Source organism: Nycticebus coucang, chromosome X (assembly GCF_027406575.1).
Source record: "Nycticebus coucang isolate mNycCou1 chromosome X, mNycCou1.pri, whole genome shotgun sequence".
Classification (NCBI taxonomy): Eukaryota; Metazoa; Chordata; class Mammalia; order Primates; family Lorisidae; genus Nycticebus; species Nycticebus coucang.
Genome location: NC_069804.1, coordinates 110,922,531 through 110,944,155, shown reverse-complemented (window position 1 = coordinate 110,944,155; position 21,625 = coordinate 110,922,531). Strand labels below are relative to the sequence as shown.

Below are 21,625 nucleotides of genomic sequence, written 5' to 3'. Positions count from 1 at the left end.
AATAGGTCTATAAGACAAATAAATTTTAATAAGCATATTTATAGTTTCCCAGGAGGGATATCACCCTAAAATTGAAAGGGACCATTGATATAATGACCAAAATAGTATACCAATGTAAACATCTTACTGACTGTAAGCAATGTTGCTTGCTAACTCAGATGTTACTGGTTAAGATGTTATTCGTTGGTGCTTTTCTGCATAGGTGACTGGGTCCAGATAAGAGAAGCCTGCATCCTTGGAAGCTTCTTTTGGACATGAAATTTTTTTATTTATTTAAGTTTTGCAGACTCACCTCATGCTCTGGATTTGGTCTCATTTTCCTGTGCTCTAAAATCAATCCTCTTTTACCTTTTGATTATCAAATAACCAGTACCTCCCCTTTCCTGCCACCACCAACAGGTTCTGGATTTTGATAGCCTTTAAGGATGTGCTTCAACCATGTTTTAGAAACCACACACATAAGTTATTTAAGTATTAGTTCTGACAGTGCTTTATACTGTTCTGCTTCAGATAATGTCATTGCCTTGGTCACATTTTGTTAATAGATTCCACTTTGAAATGTGCTTTATGGCAGCACAAATTCTTATTCATTATACTGTAGTACTTGCATCCAGGCAACTGTATTATAATCATTATGACTTATTCTCTCCTGATTAACATACATCATATCTATATGCAAGCAGAATCACAGCATATGACAGTCTGTAGAATAGTTTCCCTCGACCCATCTTTAAATAAAGGGTTTCCCAATTGTTTTGATCCTTCTCCCTTACCACTCAAAATTTTGATTATCCCTGAAATATATACATTTATTTATGAACTATATATTTACCATTGTATTAATAATATATTATAAAACATGCACAAAAATAGAAATAAAGAAGGGTGAGAGATGAACAGTGTTTAAAATTAATTTTAATAAGTATTAATAGTGTAATAGCTTTGCTCTCATTTTTTCTTTTACTTGTTTTTGCTTTGCTCTCATTTTTATGATAGCAATGACATTAAATGTGCTTTATTTATATATTTTTCTTTTTTATTATTAAATCATAGCTGTGTACATTAATGTGATCATGGGGCACCATACACTGGTTTTATAGACCATTTGACATATTTTCATCACACTGGTTAACATAGCCTTCCTGGCATTTTCTTAGTTACTGTGTTAAGACATTTATATTCTACATTTACTAAGTTTCACATGTACTCTTGTAAGATGCACCATAGGTGTAATCCCACCAATCATCCTCCCTCCGCCCATCTTCCCCCCTCCCTCCCCTCCCTCTCCCCCTTCCCCATATTCTTAGGTTACAACTGGGTTATAGCTTTCATATGAAAGCCATAAATTAGTTTCATAGTAGGGCTGAGTACATTGGATACTTTTTCTTCCATTCTTGAGATACTTTACTATGAAGAATATGTTAAATGTACTTTATTTAAACAAAATCTTGAAGACATAATTCTAACTTCTGTTTATTTTTCTGCTTAATTTAATTATTTATTTATTTATTTTTTATTAAATCATAGCTGTGTACATTAGTATGATCATGGGGCACTATACACTTGGTTCATAGACCGTTTGACACATTTTCATCACACTGGTTAACATAGCTTTTGTGGCATTTTCTTTTTTTTTTTTAATTTTTTTTAATTTTTTTATTTTTTTGCAGTTTTTGGCCGGGGCTGGGTTTGAACCCACCACCTCCGGCATATGGGGCCAGCGCCTCACTCCTTTGAGCCACAGGTACTGCCCGTGGCATTTTCTTAGTTATTTTGCTAAGACCTTTACATTCCACATTTACTAGGATTCACATATACCCTTGTAAGATGCACCGCAGGTGTAATCCCATTAATCCCCCTCCCTCCACCTACCTCCCCCCTCCCTCCCCTCCCTTTCCCCCTTCTCCCTATTCTTAGGTTATTTTTATATGCTTAATTTTAATGACTGATACTACACAAAGTATATCAATTTAAAAATATGTGGGCGAAGGACATAGACCTTTTTCAAAAGAAAACATACAAATGGCCAATAAACATATGAAAAAATGCCCATATCACTAATCATCAGAGAAATGCAAATTAAAATGACAGTGAGATATACTTTCTTACCCTAGTCAGAATGGCTATTATTAAAGTGTAAAAAAAAAGTTAGATGTTGGCGAGGATACAAGAAAAGGCAATGCTTCATAGGCCCCATGATTGCATTAATGTACACAGCTATGATTTAATATTAATAAAAAAAAGAAAAGGCAATGCTTGTATACTGTTGGTGGGAATGTAAAGTAATACAACTTCTATGGAAAACAGTATGGAGATTTCTCAGAGAACTAAAGTTAGAACTATCATTCAATCCAGCAATCCCATTACTAGGTATAGTATCTACCCCAAAGAAAAGAAATCATTATATCAAAGATGCCTCTACCTGTATGTTTATTGCAGCACTATTCACAATAGCAACAATATGAAATCAACCTAAGTATCCATCAGTGGATAATTGGATAAAGAACTTACAATACTTGATTTATACTGATAACAAAAGATGAATACAAATCACATTGAGTACCTCTTGTAATTGGAGAGGTCAAATATGACTTGAGTCTTACAGATTTAATACAGTCTTTTCCTTTTTTAAAATGTGTATACTTTTTTTTGGCATCTTCTGTATATATACTCGTATACACATACATTCATGGAATACTACTCAGTGATAAAAAGAATGAAAATGTGTCTTTTGCAGTAACACGGGTGGAACTGGAGGCCATTTTATTACGTGAAATAAGTCAGAAACAGTCAAATACTGCATGTTCTCACTTACAAAGTGGGAACTAAGTAATGTATACAAATGAACATAGAGAGGAATGATAAACACTAGCGACTTGGAAGATGGGAGATAATTTGGGTGTTGGTTACATGAAAATCCCAGACTTCATCACTATGTACTATATCCATGTTACAAAACTGCACTAGTACTCACTATATCTGTAAAAAAGTTATAGAAATAAAAATAATTTAAAAAAAGTGGAGACTTTACCTCCTTTATGTTTACATGGATGGAGCTGGAAAATATTCTTCTTAGCAAAGTATCTCAGGAATGGAAAAAAAAGTATCCAGTGTACTCAGTACTACTGTGAAACCAATTTATAATATCTCACACTTGCATATGAAAAATGAAGCACAACGTTAGGCTATGATGAAGGAGGGAAGGGGAGGGCGAGGAATGGGGAGGGGGTAGGAGGGATAGTAGGGGATAGTAGGGGGACCACAACTATGGAGCACATTGCAAGTACAAGTTGGTTCTATCATGTGTAGAACACAAATGTCCTAATGCTATAATTGGGTAAATGAGATGAAAGCTATGCTGATTAGTATGATGTAAGCACTCCAATTTGTACAAATAATCAGCACTGAAGTGGGCATAAATGTATTTATGATCTATGTACAAAAGACTTAATAAAAAATAAAAAAGTGCATTCTTGGATGTACTTGATAAATAATCATATTATGGTTCCAGGGACCAATTATACAAACATTTTGTTGCTGTTTTATTTTTCCTGTTCTGAGCATGCTTTTTACATTTTTAACAAATCATTCAAAACTCACTGAAATTCTTAATTTGGAAGATTTAGAAGGCAAAACACATATTTTAGACAGCAACATTGTAAGTAATGGAAACATTTCAAATCTTGGTGTTGTTTATTCTCTAAGAAACCTTGATGTAAAATATTTTACTATTTCAATTAATTTAAAACCCCCTAGTGCCTTATATGTATTCTGAGATTGGAAAATTTATGATTATAAGAAGAAAGGGAGTTGTAATTTAATCTTAAAAATTTTAAGAACAATTTTATTGAGGTAGAATTAATAGACAATAAATTATACATATTTAAAGTATATAATTTGATAAATTTCAACATCTGTATATATTCACAAAACATCACCAGAATCAAGATATTGAATTATTATATCACCTTCAAAAGTTTCCTTGTGTCAGAGGCGCCTGTGGCTCAAAGGAGGAGGGCGCCGGCCCCAAATGCCGGAGGTGGGGGTTTCAAACCCAGACCTGGCCAAAAACTGCAACAAAACAAAACAAAAAAAAGTTTCCTTGTGCCATGTAGTAATCCTTCCTTCCTGTCCCTCTGTATACTATTCTCTTCCTCCTCTTCCCACAACCATGATCTATTTTCTATCAGTATAGATGACTTTGCATTTTCTAGAATTTTATATAAATGAAATTATGCAGTATGTGTTCTTTTTTGCCTGACTTTTCTTCAGACAGCATAATTATTTTGAGATTTATTCATGATGCCGTGTGTGTTAGTAATTCATTCCTTTCTATTTGTATTCCATCTAATGTACATTTTGTTTACTATGATTTGTTTATTCACCTCTTATTGGACATTTGGGTTGTTTCCAGGTTTTAGCTATTATAGATAATGCTGTTGTTAACATTTACATGCAAATTTCATGGGCACATGCTTTTGCTTTCTTGGGGTAAATACCTAAAAGTGGGGAGGGTGGGTCAATGGGAGATGTATGTTGCACTAAGCTGTTTTCCAATGTGGTTGTATCATTTTACTTTCCAGTGTAGTATATAAGAGTTCTAGATGCTTCAAATACTGGACAATATTTGGTATATTTTTAATTTTAGCCGTGCTATTAAGCATGTAGTGATATCTCATTGTCGTTTTAGTTTGCATTTCCCTAATGATTAATGATATTGAGCATCTTTTCATGTGCTTATTTGCTATTTGTATCTTGGAGATATATTTGTTTATGCCTTTTGTCAGTTGAAAATTTTTTTCAATGACAGAGTTTTGAGAGTTCTTTATATATTCCAGATATAAGTCTTTATCACATATACTGCTTGAAAATATTTTCTTTCAATATACGGCTTGTCTTTTAATTTTTTTTATAATTATCTTTCAAAGAGCAGAAGTTTAAAATTTTGATGAAGTCTACTTTATCAAGTTCTGGATCATCTTTTAGATGTCATATCATATCATGCATTTTTTTTCATATGGATATCCAGTTTGTCCAGCACCACTTATTGAAAAGACTGTCATTTCTCCACCAAACTGCCTTGTACCTTTATCAAAAATCAAGTGACTATAAATATAGAGATTCCTGTGTTCTCTGCTCTGTTCTTATTAATCTATCTTCATGCCAATATTATATTCACTTGATTACTATGGATTTATAATATGTCTTGAAATCAGTTGTGCAATTTCAAATTTATTCTATATATGTTTTGAATCTCACAATATATTGTTATTATTTTTCATTTAAACAGTCAAGAATATTTTAAAAGAGATTTAAATAATAAGAAAAAAGTATTTTTTTCTTTTTTTTCTTTTTTATGTATTTTACTTACATAGTTAGCACTGCACATGTCCTTCATTCCCTTTTGTAGACCCATATTCCTATATGGTATTATTTTCCTTCTGTCCAAAGCACTTCCCTTAATTTTTTTTTTTTTTATTGTGCAGGACTGCTGGTGATTAATTCTTTCAGCTTTTGTATATCTGAAAAAGTCTTTATTTTACTTCTGTTTTTGAATATTACACTAGGTGTAGAATCTAGGTTGATGAGTTTTTTCCCTTTCAGCATTTTAGATACAATGTCCTCCTATCTTTACACTTGCATTGTTTCCAATTATAAATTTGCTTTCATAATTATCTTTGTTCATCTATATGTAATGTGTCCCTCTCCCTGTCTTGCTGCTTTTTAAATTTAATTTTATTAAGAAAATTTTTATTTTAGGGACAAGGTCTCACTCTGTCACCCAGGCTGGGGTGCAGTAGCGTCATCATAGCTTCTCCTATCTCATCTTCCTGAGTAGCTAGGATTACGGGCATGCTCCTCCACACCTGGATAACTTAAAAAATTTTTTTTTTATAGTGAAAGAATCTTGCTATGTTTCCCAGGCTGGTCTGAAACTCTTGACCTCAAGCAATCCTCTAGCCTTAGCCTCCCAAAGTGCTGGGATTATAGGTGTAAGCCATTGGATCTAGCTACATTTATGATTTTCTCATTATCTCTGGTTTTAAGCAACTTGACTATGGTATAATATATGGTGTATTTTTATGTTCTTGTTCTTGAAGTTCATTGAGTTTCTTGGACCTGCAAGTTTATAGTGTTCATCAAATTTAAGCCATTATTTCAATATTTTTTCATTGCCCCTACTTACTTTGGTGACTCCGATTACATGTATTTAAGTTAGTTTGAAGTTGTCCTCTGGCTCATTCGTTCTGTTCTTTAGTTTCAATTTTTTTCTCTGTGTTTTATTTGGATAGTTTCTATTACTATGTCTTTTAGTTCACTAATCATTTCAACTGTAATGTCTAATTTTCTGTTAATCCCATCCAGTGTATTTTTCATTATAGTTTTAATCTCTTACATTTGATTTTAATCTTTTTATGTCTTTCATGTCTCTATTTAAATTTTATTTTTCTTTTTGAGACAGAGTCTCACTCTATTGCCCAGGCTAGGGTGCTGTGGCATCAGTCTAGCTCACAGTGGCCTTTAACTCCTGGGATCAAGTGATCCTCTTGCCTTAGCCCCCTGACTAGTTGGGACTATAGGGGCCCACCATGATGCTTGGCTAATTTTTTCCTATTTTTAGTAGATTTGGGGGTCTCATTCTTGCTAAGGCTGGTATCAAACTCTTAAACTCAGACGATCTTCCCACCTAGGCCTCCCAGAGTTCTAGAATTACAGGCGTGAGCTACTGTGCCTGTCATCTATTTAACTTTTTGAACACATGGAATGTAGTTGTAATAACTGTTTTAATGATTTTTCCCATTCTAACATTTGTGTATGTTCTTGGTCATATTTTCCTTCTTTTTATGGATCACATTTTCTTACTTTTTTTCATGCCTGTTAACTTTTGATTAGGTAACAGATACTGTGGAATTTACCTTGTTGAGTACTGCATATTTTTGTATTACTATAAATATTTTTGCAACTCTGTTTTATGATGCACTTAAATTACTTGGTTACAGATTGATCCTTTCAGGCTTTGCTGTTTAGATTTGTTAGGCAGGACCAGAGCAGTGCACAGTCTAGGGCTAATTACTTCCCTCTATGGGAGGCAAGACCCTTCTGAGTACTCTAGCTAGTGCCCTGTGAATCATGAAGTTTTCCAGTTTGGCTGGTGGAAATAGGCATTATTCCTAGCCCTGTGTTAGTGACAAGCACTTATCCTTCTTTCCCAGGCCTAGAGTAGTTTCCTCATAGGCATACCATGGCCTGATCAGTCTTTTGCTGAATACTTGAGGAAGACCTTCTCCAGGTCTCTGAAGATCTTTCTCTTTCTTTGTAGCTCTCTCAGGTACTCTCTCCTGTGAACTCCAGCCACCTGGATTTTCCCAGACTCTCAGTTATAACTCCTCAACTCAGGGAGTTCACCAGTCTCTACTTGGGTTTGTCCTTTTGGTACTATGGCCTAGAAACTTTCTCAAAATAGTAAGATGGAAAACAAAAACTTGTTTTCTGGGCAGCACCTGTGGCTCTGTGGGCAGGGCGCTGGCTCCATATACCGAGGGTGGCGGGTTCAAACCCAGCCCCAGCCAAACTGCAACAAAAAAATAGCCGGGCGTTGTGGCAGGCGCCTGTAGTCCCAGCTTCTTGGGAGGCTGAGGCAAGAGAATTGCCCAAGACCAGGAGTTGGAGGTTGCTGTGAGTAGTGTGACGCCACGGCACTCTACCTGAGGGTGATAAAGTGAAACTCTGTCTCTCCAAAAAAAATAAATAAATAAATAAAAACAACAACCTTGTTTTCTATCTTTCAGATACCATAGTCCTTCATTGCCTGATATTCAGTATTTTGAAATCCATTGCTTCATGTATTTTGTTTGTTTGTTTGTTATTGTTACTGTTTCGGGTAGGATGAAAATTCATTCTTTCTTACTTCCTCTTGACCAGAAATAGAAGTCCACTGACATTTTATAATTCCAAGTTATCATGACCAATTATAATTTGTAGCCCAATTTCAATTCTTATCTTTCAAAAGTGTAGACACCATCATGTTCCATGTTTGACATAGCCAAATCACTTTTAAATACATGTTCAAAAGTATACAGAATCTGGCATGTCAATCTCAAATAACTAATCAGTTTCTGTATAGATCAGTATCATTTGCTAACAAAAGCCTTTTAATTCAGGGTCTCTTAGTTAAAATAATATCCTTTGATAGACTATGGTTCACTTTTAATGCTAAGTGAGGTATGAATATCATCAAAATTGTCTATTTTCCTTAGCCCAAAGAACAAAATAATTTTATCATATCACTTTGGTAGGACATGATAATCTCTTAGAATTTATATGCAAAACTGTCATAGTACTACTTTTAATTTTAGAGGAAAAATTTAATATCAGTTCAGCCTTTTTGCCCTTGAATAGGGGTCAAGTTTTTGGAAAATCTTTTGTCCTTGGACTGTAAGCTAAGATGGCAGGCTAGAAACATTCCTAGAGAGAGGAATGAAAACTGCAAGTAGATCCTCATCTACAAATGGACCCTCTTAGAACATCATAAATCATCAGAGAACTGATAGGAGACATTCATAATAAAAGATTCAGGGATAGGAAGATCCACTCTTCAAGATTAGAAAATACCTAGGGGAGACCCTTACATGTGGGGAAGTGATAAAGGAGAACACATCAGGACATCATACTCACTGTGGACAGACACTGTGACTTAGCTGTGAGCCCCCTCCTTCCCTACTTAGTACCTCTGTACTGATCAGGGAACTGCTTAGAGACTGCCCAGTAAAGTTGCACTGGAGAGCAGGCTCAGCTGGTTTGTGTTCCAAGGTTGCCACAGCAGATTCCACTCTGAGTTCTCAGATCCAGAGCTCCTGATCTACACAGGGATCGGCTCACTGCAGCTGCCCTAATATAACCCCTTGCTGGGCTGGGGAGGGAACAGGGGAAGCAGACACTCTCATACACCCCTGACTTGGAGCCAGGGAACAACCAGGGAACTTGAATGGAACTCAAGAGGTCCCACAGTAGCAGCCTCAGCGGGAAATGTGTGAGGAGAGAGTCCCAGCCATTTGGCAGCCCAACCCCCATGGCCTATGCACTCATCGGTGGAACAAGCCTCGTGGCCCCATGTACCCCAGCACCAAGGTCCACACACCTCTTTAGACCTGTATGCTGACTGGAGGTCCATGGCCCTATAGACCTGTGTGCCAAACAACAGGTCACACTCCTATGATCCTGTACCCCTACCTGAGAAACAAGCCCCTGGCCTCACATGCCACATGGAGATCCATACTCTTGCAGACCCAATCCCAATGTAATGGGCCATGTACCCAACCTTAGTGCTTCAAAGGGTGGGCCACACTCCTGCATTCCTGCAAACCCTATTGCAGGCCACATTTCTTGGCTTTATGCACCAGCTGGCAGCACATTACCCCTGGCCTATGGGTCACACGGCAGACCAGCAGCTCTGTATACCATGTGGGGCCATACCCCTTGATTTTATGTACCAGGTAGCAAGCCATGCTCCTGTGGTCCCAAGAGCTGACCAATAGAACAAGCCCCCTGGCCCTATGTGTCAGCTAGTGATCCAAGCCCCCATAACACTGCACGATGCCACTCCAGTGGTCCACACCTGACACCACAAATTGCCCCTCGCTTGGTACTGCCATTACATCTAGATCTGGATGGAGCAAACATCCACAGCTCTGACACCTGGGATCACTGTCTAGAAAGCTATTGCCACCATGTCCGCATTGCTCAAAGTGATTTGCAGATTCAAACCAAGCCCCATCAAAATACCAACATCATATTCAATATATCTAGGAAAAATTATCCTCAACTTCATTTGGAACCAAAGAACAGCCTGAATAGCCAAAGCAATTTTAAGCAAAAAGAACAAATCTAGAGGAATCATATCACCTGACTTCAAATTATACTATAAGGCTATAGCAACCAAAGCAGCATGGTACTGGTATAAAGGTAGACATATAGATCAGTGGAACAGAATAGAGAACCCATAAATAAGACCTGCCACATATAACCACTTGATCTTTGATAAAGCAGACAGCAACATACATTGGAGAAAAGAAGCTGTATTCAAACAGTAGTGCTGAGAAAATTGAATAGCCACATGTAGAAGAATGAAATATATCCCTATCTATTGCCATATACAAAAATTAATTCAATATGGATAAAAGATTTCAATGAAACCATAAAAAATCTAGAAGAAAGTATAGGAAAAACTTTTTTTAGACATTGACCTCAGCAAGGAATTTAAGACTAAGACCCCAAAGGTAGATGTAGCAACAAAAAAAAATAAATGGGGCTTTATGAAATTAAAAGACTTCTGCACAGCAAAGGAAATAATCCATAGAGTGACTAGACAACCTATAGAGTGGGAGAAAATATTTTTAAACTATACATCTGACAAGGGAATAATATCCATAATGCACAAAAACTCAAATCAGCAAGAAAAACGACAACCCCATCAAAAAGTGGACAAAATACATATGAAGAAAGATTTTGAAAGAAGGTAGTCATATGGCCAACAAATATATGAAAAAATACTCAACATCACTAATCATCAGGGAAATGCAATTTAAGAATATAATGAGCACATTGTGAGGGTGTACAGCACACCCTCAGGATGAAGGGCTCAACTGCCTCAACTACAACTTGAACTTTACCTTAGAAACTTGAACAATGTAACCTAATCATTTGTATCCTCATATTAATCTGAATGAAAAATAACTACAATAACGTACCACTTTAGTTCTATCAGAATGGACATTATTAAAAAGTCATAAAACAATAGATTCTCATGTGGATGCATAGAGAAAGGAATGCCTATCCACTGTTGGTGGGCTGCACATTTGTACAACCTCTGTGAAAACAGCATGGAGATTTCTTAAAGAAATAAATGTAGCCCTAACTCCTGATACAGCATCTACCCAAAGGAAACGAAGTCATTTTATAAAATAGACATCTGCAGTCAAATGTTTATCCCTTCACAATTCATAATTCCACAGACGGGGAATTACCCAAGTGCCCATCAATTCATGAGTAGATAAAGAAAATGTGTTATATGTATGCCATACTACTCAGACATAAAAAAGGAATGAAATAATGTCATTTGCAGCATCTTGGATGGAAGTGTAGATTATTATCCTAAGTGAAGTATCTTAGAAGTAGAAAGAACACTATGTGTTCTCACTAATAAGTGGATGCTAAATTCTGTGTACACGTGGGCACAAGACAAGGACATGGAAAACCAAGAAAGGGGGAAGTTGGGAGGAGGGTGAGGGGTATCTGTTGGGTGCAAAGAATGCTATTCTGGTAATGAGCACACCAAGAGCCCTGACTTAAGCATTATACAAGGTATTCACATAACAAAAACATGCTACCCCTTTAATTAATATTTGGAAATAAAATTTCTGTCTTCTACAAGGTTTTCAGGATAGTTCCTCTCTTAGAAAAAAGGCCTGATACTTAAATACTGTCTAGACAGTTAACTCATAATTCATCTTTTCTTTTAAAAGAAAATTAATGTCATTTTTAAAGACCCAGTTAAGTCTGAAAGCACAAATGAACATATACAAACTGAAAACATAAGAATAGCTAGCCCGGGGTGGTGCCTGTGGCTCAAAGGAGTAAGGCACCATCCCCGTATGGTGGAGGTGGGGGGTTCAAGCCCAGCCCCAGCCAAAAACTGCAAAAAAAAAAAAAATAGCTAGCTTTGAGAGAGCATTCTCTGTGTTTTCACTACTTTAAGCACTTTACATATTTAAAAAACTCATGTTATCTTTATAAAATACTTGTAATATTTATAAAATATGACTAAAAGGCTAGGTACAGTGATTATCTTCATTTTACAAATGAGGAAATTGATGTGCTTAGAGGTTTGGTAACTTACCCAAGGTCACACAGTAAATGGTGAAGTTGGAATTCAAATTTGGGCAGTCTGGCTCCAGACTCCAAGCTTTTAGCCACCACTCAGACTGCCTCAAGAAAACAAAAACATTTTTTCTCTCAGCTTGATTACTACTCTTTAGTTTCTGTGGAGTTAAGTTTAAACATACAGATTTTTTTTTAATTTCAAAATATCATGGGAGTATAAATGTTTTTGGTTACATGGATTGCTTTTGTAAATAAATAGATTTCTGAGTGATGATATTTGCTAGACACTTACTGAACTCATACTTTGTGGTAGATACTGCCAAGCTTCTGGGAATATGAGGTTCAGGTAGGGTACCTACTACTCTAAAGGTCACATTTGGTAGAAGTTTCTAGTTTAAGCACAAGTATAGTATATTACTACTTTCACATTTATATGTGGTCTTCATATCTGGGAGAAAGAAGGGTCCAGTGTGCTCAACAAATATATTAATAACACAGCAAAATCTGTTATATTTGTGCCAGTGCAGGGATATTACTTAGTATTCTCCTGATTCACATCAGTTTTCATTTGGGGTACACCAACAATAATTTTTAATCTAAGTAGTGTTCTTGCAAGGAATTATATAGTTTTGGTAATCTTTTTTTCTATATTGTAGGATATGGCCTAAGGTCATGATAGCTAATAAGTAGTACAGCTAGGATTTGAACTCACGTCTGTCTTATACCACTATTTTCATTATTCCATGCTTCTTGTGGGTTTGGCCCAGTTTTTCATTTTTAAAACTGGTCTTCAGAATTTGGAATAATTTGAGATAGCTCTCTTCTCCTCTTCTTGAAACCCAGCTGTGTTAATATTTAATGTTCATTCATTATTATTTCTTAATCTATAAAATTAGGATATAGATTGGATTATATCCAATTAGGCATGGAACTCTACATATGCTTATTAAATAAAGCTTTTTTTTTTTTTTTTTTTGAGACAGAGTTTTACTATATTGCCCTCGGTAGAGTGGCGTCCCAGCTCACAGCAACCTCAAACTCTTGGGCTCAAGCAACCTCAAACTCTTGGGCTCAAGCAATTCTCTTGCCTTAGCCTCCCAAGTAGTTGGGATTACAGGTGCTCACCACAATGTTGGCTATTTTTTGTTGTAGTTGTCATTGTTGTTTAGCTGGCCCGGGCTGGTTTCGAACCCACCAACTGCCGTGTATATGGCTGGTGCCGTAACTACTGTGCTATGGGCACTGAGCCTAAGTAAAACTTATTATGTTGTTTATCTTGTCTGTATATTTACTCATTTTTCATCTGCTATGCTATCAGTAATTGACAGAGGTATGCTAACTTTCTATTTTGATGCTAGAAATTAGAAATTTCTAATTCAGTTGCCCCCTTGCTTTTGTAACTATTTGTATTGAAATATTATCCTAAGTTTTTGCAATAAATATGTATAATTGCAAACTAAACAAACCACCTTTTTAAAAATTAAATCATAGCTGTGTACATTAATGCAATAATGGGGTACAATGTGCTGGTTTTATATACAATTTGAAATATTTTCATCAATAAACCACCTTTTAAAAAATATCTTTTTCTGGGCATGGGTCCCACAAAGATGCTATATTAAGATACTGCATCTGAATCTTAACACCTCAGACTAACAGGGAACAAATTGTCCATCAGAGCTCAGGTTCTGACACTCATGTTATCTGAGTTGTTGTCTGCTCAGTAGATAATCCTTGCCCTTTTGTCTGTCCACCTGCAACTGAATGTAAATGAAGGGTCTTAACAAGTTTTCTTGGGCTTTAGTTTCTCTATTAAACTCTAGTATTCATAAATTGAAAGCATCTAAATGGTGGTAGCTTTCCTAATTTCACATATATCTGGTTTTCTTATTGTAACTGTATTTGTGCCTCAATTATTTTCCTGAGTTCTAGTTTTCCAACTGTCATGTACCATTTAACATAAAAATATAATACTTAATTTCATTGCATAAGAAACTTTATTCCATATTTTCCTTTTTGAATTTCTAGAGAACATTCTATGTCATGGTATGGGGGTTAGTGGTGAGGCAGGAGGCAAGTTTTTTTTTTTTTTTTCCTCTAAGATGATAAGGATAGTTTTAAGTTCCATTATGATTTCTTCTTTGACTTATGGTTTATTAGAAGTTATCTTTAAATTTTGAAAAAGTATTGGGATCAAAGCTTCTTTATTTATTTATTTATTTATTTATTGTCCTTCACTTCTAAAATTCTTTTTATTTGCTTATTTATTTTTTTTTCTTCTTTTTTTTTTTTATTGTTGGGGATTCATTGAGGGTACAATAAGCCAGGTTACACTGATTGCAATTGTTAGGTAAAGTCCCTCTTGCAATCATGTCTTGCCCCCATAAAGTGTGACACACACCAAGGCCCCACCCCCCTCCCTCCGTCCCTCTTTCTGCTTTCCCCCCCATAACCTTAATTGTCATTAAATCAAAGCTTCTTTTTTTATTATTTGGGTTTCCTTGAGTGTACAAAAAATTAGGTTACACTGATTATGTTTGTTGGGTAAAGTCTCTCTTGTAATTGTGTTCTGCCCCAAGAGGTGTGCCATGTGTACCATACACCATGACTCCATCCTCCTCTTTTTTCCCCTCTCCCCACTGCTCATTCCCCTACCCCACACCTTGTGTTAGATCTTCTACTGCCTTCATATTAGAATTGAGTACATTGGATTCTTGCTTCTCCATTCTTGTGATGCTTTACTAAGAAGAATGTATTCCAACTCAATCCAGGTTAATACCAAAGATTCTTATTTTAAATTTACATGTTTAACTTTTTTGAAGTCAGAGACTGTGCTCTGTATAAGAACGATTTATTTTTAATTCACTTAGAATTGCAATAAGCCTAGTACATGGTCAGTTTGTGGGGGGTAAATATTCCATACATGCTTGAAAAGAATGTGATTCTCCAGTTGGGTATAGAATTATTCATATGTCCATTACATCAAGCTCATTTTGTTGTTCAACTTGTCTATCGATTTACTAGTTTTTATCTGCCTTTACTATTAATAATTGGAACAATAAAGAGGTTTTGGTGGCTGATTTTCAATTTCTCTCTCTTGTTCCTTTATATATTTGGAGGTTTTTTTTTTTTTTTTTTTTGAGACAGAGTCTCATTTTGTTGCCCAGGCAAAAGTACCATGGTGTCAGCCTACCTCATAACAATCTCAAACTCCTGGGTTTAAGCAGTCTTCTTGCCTTAGCCTCCCAAGTAGCTGGGACTACAAGTGCCCGTCACAATGCCCAGTTAATTTTTCTATTTTTTTTTTTTTTTTTTTTAGTGGAGACAGGGCATCACTGTTACTCAGGCTGGTATCAAATTCCAGAGCTCAAGGGATCCTCCCACCTTTGCCTCCCATAGTGCTAGGATTACAGGAATGAGCCACCGTGCCTGACCTGATGTTTTATTGTTGCAAACAGGTTTATTATCTCTGTGAAGTGATCTTTTCTATTCTTTATAATGCTTTTTTAATCTGGTTTGGCATATGGTAAATTCTCAATAAATGGAATTGCTGGGGTGACCATGACAGTGATGGTTGTCAATAACATTGGCAGCATATACCACACTGTGTACCAGATATTTGTTAGACGCTGGGCTAGGTGCATAGGAGAATATTGCAAACGTTCTTGTTTTATGGAGAATATACATTCTCCTCAGGGGTAAGAATTAAGAAGTCTTCCTTAAGGAAGTCTAAGAAGGGGCCTGGTGAAAAAGGCTTAGCATATTATAGTTCTATCAGGATCAGGAAATAGACAAGTTGACAAAATATAGAAATTTTCGGAAGCTGTATAGCTTTTCTGTGTTATGTTTTCTACTATCTTATAGGTAATTAATAAATAAATATAAAAGTAAAGTGAAAGAGGCTTGTCTAGTTTCAGGGCAAAGCAGAGAAGGTAAGTATGATCCTTATTTCCTTTTTCATTCTTTATCTACCTGTGGCTCTTTGACTCCTATGGCCACCAATTCTTTATTTTCATTTTTTTTTTTTTTTTCAGTTTTTGGTTGGGGCTGGGTTTGAACCCGCCACCTCTGGCATGTGGGGCCGGTGCCCTACTCCTTTGAGACATAGGTGCCGCCCAATTCTTTATTTTTCAGATCCCCTTTTTTTCCGTAAGGTCTAGCCCTGTATTCCCAACTACTTCCTATGCTTAATTACCTGGGTAATCCAGTATGCAATACAAACTATATGGTTAGAATGAAACTTTTTGTCTTCCTTTAAGGCTGTTTCTTTTATGTCTAACAGCTATGAGGGCTATCTCTAGCCAGTCACTTGTCTAACCTAGACATGTGACCTAGGCATCTTTGACTTCACCTCCCTTATCTTTCCACTTAGTCGTTTCATTCTATCTATTCTACTTTTCAAACCTATTCTCTGTTTATTCTTGCTGCCGGCACAGGCCTTTATCATTTTAGAAGATTCAGTAAGTATTTGTGCTCCAAATATGTGTTCCAAACATTATGATTGGCCCTTTAACACACATTACTTAATTTTCTTAACAACTTTTGAGATAGGTCATTTGTAGGTGAGAAACTGGAAGGTAACAGAAATAAAATGACTTGTCTAATTGTCTATAGGCACAGTTAGTAAATCTGCCTGGACTATTATAATAGTCTGTCTGCTTCCTACATATTTTTTTCTGAGATATAAAAGGAAGATATGTGCAAAAACATATTGGATTTGTACAAAATAAAAAGTGAAAGTTACCTCTTCTTAATTCTACTTCCTGGGCGGTGCCTGTGGCTTAGTGAGTAGGGTGCTGGCCCCATATACCAAGGGTGGTGTGTTTGATCCCGGCCCCAGCCAAACTGCAACAAAAAAGTAGCTGGGCATTGTGGTGGGTGCCTGTAGTCCCAGCTACTCAGGAGGCTGAGGCAAGAGACTTGCTTAAGCATAAGAGCTGGAGGTTGCTGTGAGCTGTAATGCCACGGCACTCTACTGAGGGCGACAAAGTGAGACTCTGTCTCTAAGAAAAAAAAAAAAATTCTCTAACAGAAACCAATGATAATGGATTTTGAATCTAGACTTTTCTCTTTGCATGTACAAATGTTTAAATACTTTATGAAAGAGATCATTCGGTATTGTCCCACAACCACTTTTTTTCAATCATGAACATATTTTCATGTCAGTATGTACAGATCTACCATTTTTTATAGCAGAAGAGTATTCTACTATATGGATTTATATTTTGTGTGATAATTTCTCTCTCTCTCTCTTTTTTTTTTTTTTTGATAAAGAGTTTCACTCTGCCATCCCAGCTAAAGCTAAAGTTCAGTGGTATCATAGCTCACTGCAACCTCAGACTCCTGGGTTTAAGCAATCTTCCTTCCCCAGCTTCCCAAGCAGATGGTGCTACAGGTGGGCATGACCATATCCAGCTATTTTTTCCATTTTTTGTATAGACAGGATCTCTCATGTTGCTCAGGTTGGTCTTCAACTCTTGACCTTAAGTGATCCCCTTGCCTCAGCCTCTCAAATGTGTTAGGATTACAGATGGTGAGCCACTGCACCCAGCTTGATTGCTCTGTTAAATAACTTAATTTTGTGCAAATAATTTTGCAGTAACATTCTTGTGCATATACCCTTACATGAGCATTTGTCTGAAAATTTCTAAGAGGTACATTCCTTTTTTTTTTTTTTTTTGAGACAGAGTCTCACTTTGTTGTATTCAGTAGAGTGCCATGATGTCACAGATCACAGCAACCTCAAACTCTTGGCCTTAAGTGATCCTCTTGCCTCAGCCTCCCACATAGCTGAGACTATAGGTACCCACTACAATGCTGTGCTATTTTTAGAGATGGGTTTCAGTCTGGCTCAGGCTGGTCTCGAACTTTTGAGCTGAGGCAATATGAGGTACATTATTAGAAGTATTATTATTTGGTTAAGGACTCTACTTGTTTTAAAATATGTACTAGCAAATTGCCTTTCAATCTGTACTCTGAATCAATCTTTCACACTATAGCTAGAGTGATATTTGTAAAATAAATTTAATCATGTGATTTCCCAGCATCAAAAAGCAACACCAAAGATTTTTGATGAACTTTTGTTGTTCATATACAATGAATTTAAAAATTCTTAATTTTTAAGAAAAGTATTTAAGAGTTATATAATCTGGTCCCAACCTATCTTTCCTACCATTCTCCCCCACCAACAAATATGTACTCTGTTCTATAAAGAAAAATCTACCTCTTCTGCAAAACTTCCCATGTGTACAGCTTTCTCCCTCTCTCCCTTCTTTATGCAAGATAGTTACTTCCTTTTCCAAGTTCCCATAGTACTTAATTTATAATCCCTCTTATAGCATTTAGTACAGTGTACTGTATTTGTTTCTCTGTCTTCCTTCCTGCTACTCTGTAAACTTCTTAAGGGAAGAAACTGTGTCTCACTTATCTCTGTATCCCCAGCACCTTGCACAATTTCTGTCAGAGTAGTGCTCAACAACTGTTTGGTGAAATGGGGGAAGATATTCTTGAGGTAGTTGTAGTGCAATAGGACCCCGGTTTTCCTAGGCATGGGCAATTTCATGAAGGGAACACCCTGATCTTTTGTCCTGAACTGGAGGGACTGCATTAATTCATTTGTTGATAACACTCATTAATGTTAAAAATGTTTGTGCTTCTATTTGCCAAGTCCTGGCCAAGTGTAATTCTCAAGACCTAATACCCCTAGTGAAAGAGTCCACATAGAGACTTCCCACTCGGGTCTTTCCCTCTGCCAGAAGCTCTGGTGCTTTTTAGTCTTTCTGTATTTCTTTCTAATAAAATCCTATCTTATCACTGCAAGAAAAAAAAGAACTTTGGGAGGTAGATAGGTGGAAGCTTTGAAGTATTAGCAGAAAGATGACTAGAACATGGAAGCTGGTTGAGAATGGGAATATGGACCTAAACTGGCAGAGGTCCTCATGTGCTTCTTCCCTCCACTACAGAGACTAGCAGCCTGATCATTTGCATTGATTTGATTTGCAATTGATTTGCAAATTGATTTGGGATATGAGAACATTTAAAGTATTAAAAATTGGATGATTGAGGGCTCACTTGGTGGAGCAGGAGATTGACTCAGCTGTTCTATACTTTTTCCATACTAAGATACTTAATGCTAAAAGACCCAACCCTTTCCAAAACTCATGAATAACCTTTTCTTCCTGCAAAATCATTGCCTCTTCATTTTCAGGGCATGATTCAGGGGGGAATAGGAAAGGTAAAAGGTTAGGTACTTCTACTTTGTCTCTTTAGCCTGGCTCAAGGGGAGAAGTAGCCTACTGAAAGTCTCTAAAGCTGTGGGCCTATTCTAGGGTAAATCACCTGTGTGAAATCAGTTCTCTCATTTCAGACAACTTTGATAGCTCTCCTTGTATTGTTTCTTCGAACTAAGAAGAGTAGAAGAAGTAAAGTAAGTCATGTCAGAGATACTGGACCTCTCTTTTCTATCTGAAGTAGAAAGGGATTTGATCCTTAATGTTCTACAGCGAGATGAAGAGCTCCGGAAAGCAGATGAAAAAAGGATTAGGTAAGAGTTCCAGAAAAATCATGGGATCCCAAGCTTTTGACCAATGATATCTGGGCTTTTCTTATGTCTCCCAATGACTTTCTGAGAAACTTATATCTATGATGTTTACCATTCTTTGTTGGGCTAAGCTGGGCTCTGAGTTTGTTGCTTTCACAGAACCAAATAGTCTTATTGTCTTTACCCCTTAGCCCCTCTCCATCCAACGTATACAGATCCTGAAGCCACTTGTGCTTCTCTTTTGGGTCTTGACAGGCGACTGAAGAATGAGTTATTGGAGATAAAAAGGAAAGGAGCCAAGAGGGGCAGCCAACACTATAGTGATCGGACCTGTGCCCGGTGCCAGGAGAGCCTGGGACGTTTGACTCCTAAGACCAATACTTGTCGAGGTTGCAATCACCTGGTGTGTCGGGATTGCCGCATCCAGGAAAGCAATGGTACCTGGAGGTGCAAGGTGTGCGCCAAGGAAATGTGAGTGTCATCTATGGCTAAGTAGAGAGAGAAGATGAGGCCCCAGCTATAGGAAGAATTTCTTGCCTCAGCCTTTGTTAGTTGCATGGCAAGAGCCATTCTTTCTTTGTCATTTTGTTTTATTCCTTTCCAGAGAACTGAAGAAAGCAACCGGGGACTGGTTTTATGACCAGAAAGTGAATCGTTTTGCTTACCGCACAGGAAGTGAGATAATCAGGATGTCCCTGCGCCGTAAACCTGCAGGTACTGGACCTGTCTAGAGATAGTTCCCTGTGGGGCTTAACCTCAGTGCTAGATCCTCTGGTGGGAATCCTAGTCTATTCTGACTGGTGGTGTTTTAACTCTGGGGGCTCAGCCAGTTTGTGAAGAATGTAAGAGACTGTATTGCTATCCCTTTTGCAGATGTGGTGTGTTTCAAGAGGAGATGCTATGAGATTTGTTTTCCTTTCCCCCCTCATAACCACAACCCTGCCATGCTTTTGTTTGTCTTGAAGTGAATAAAAGAGAGACAGTGGGACAGTCCCTCCTTTATCAGACACAGATGGGTGATATCTGGCCAGGAAGAAAGATCATTCAGGAGCAGCAGAAGGAGCCCAGGTAAGAAGCAAGTAATAATTTAAAGAAGTAGTACAATGTCTTTTAAATCTCTAGTTATTCTTTTTACTTTATTCTGTTTATAAGGTAATAGATGTTTATTATATGAAATTTGAAAGTACAGAAAAGAATAAAAGAGGAGAAAAAATCATTCCTAATTCTACTACTCACTGTAAATATTAACGTTTTGACACATTTACTTTGTTCTTTATACATAGTAAGAAAAATTTGAAGACAAATAAAAATAACACATACTTATTATTAAAAAATTAACCAGTATAGGAAATAAGAAAACAGCAAATCACCCAAATTTCTATTACCCAAGTTTTCACATTATATGAAAACTATATTTCTATTTATATAAGTAGAGGGTGACTGGATGGGTAAACTGAAAAAAAATTTTGAGTATTGTATCATAATATAAATTAAAATAATTCTGCTTGATTTTGCTTGAATTTAAGAGAATAAAACATTGAAATAAAATGGGAAAACTGCTAATCTTCAGATAATTTTTTTTATTAAGTCAAATACACATAGATCATGAATACATTCATGCATATGTGGGGTACAATGTGCTGATTTTTTTTATACAATCTAACGTGGTTAGATCAAACCAATCAACATAGCTTTTACCTCATTTACTTGATTATTGTGCCAAAACATCTATGTTCTACATTTGACAGATTTGACTTGTACCCTTGTCATATGCTCCATAGGTGTGGTCTCGACTTTTACCCTCCCTCTATCAAACGTCCCTCCTCCCTTCCCTTCCCACTCCATTTCTCTCCTTTATCCTGGGCTATAGTTGTGTTCTATCTTTCATAAGAAAGTGTGAGTAAATATAAGTAGATTTCATGGAAGTACTGAGTACATTGGATAGAGATAATTTTTTTTTTTTTTTTGTAGAGACAGAGTCTCACTTTATGGCCCTTGGTAGAGTGCTGTGGCCTCACACAGCTCACAGCAACCTCCAACTCCTGGGCTTAAGCGATTCTCTTGCCTCAGCCTCCCGAGTAGCTGGGACTACAGGCGCCTGCCACAACGCCTGGCTATTTTTTGGTTGCAGTTTGGCGGGGGCGGGTTTAAACCCGCCACCCTCGGTATATGGGACCGGCGCCTTACCCACTGAGCCACAGGCGC

General features: G+C 36.9%; 1 protein-coding gene across 3 annotated transcripts in view; it reads left to right on the top strand.

Moving 5' to 3' along the window:
- Positions 1-21,625, top strand: part of SYTL4 (synaptotagmin like 4) — a 61,013-nt gene that overhangs the window by 15,419 nt on the left and 23,969 nt on the right. For all 3 annotated transcript variants that reach the window (XM_053580672.1, XM_053580671.1, XM_053580673.1), the window contains 4 exons: positions 19,247-19,423; positions 19,676-19,891; positions 20,025-20,134; positions 20,386-20,488. In XM_053580672.1, coding sequence (XP_053436647.1) covers positions 19,314-19,423; positions 19,676-19,891; positions 20,025-20,134; positions 20,386-20,488 — 539 coding nt within the window. In that variant the 5' untranslated portion in view covers positions 19,247-19,313. The remainder of the gene's footprint in view (positions 1-19,246; positions 19,424-19,675; positions 19,892-20,024; positions 20,135-20,385; positions 20,489-21,625) is intronic.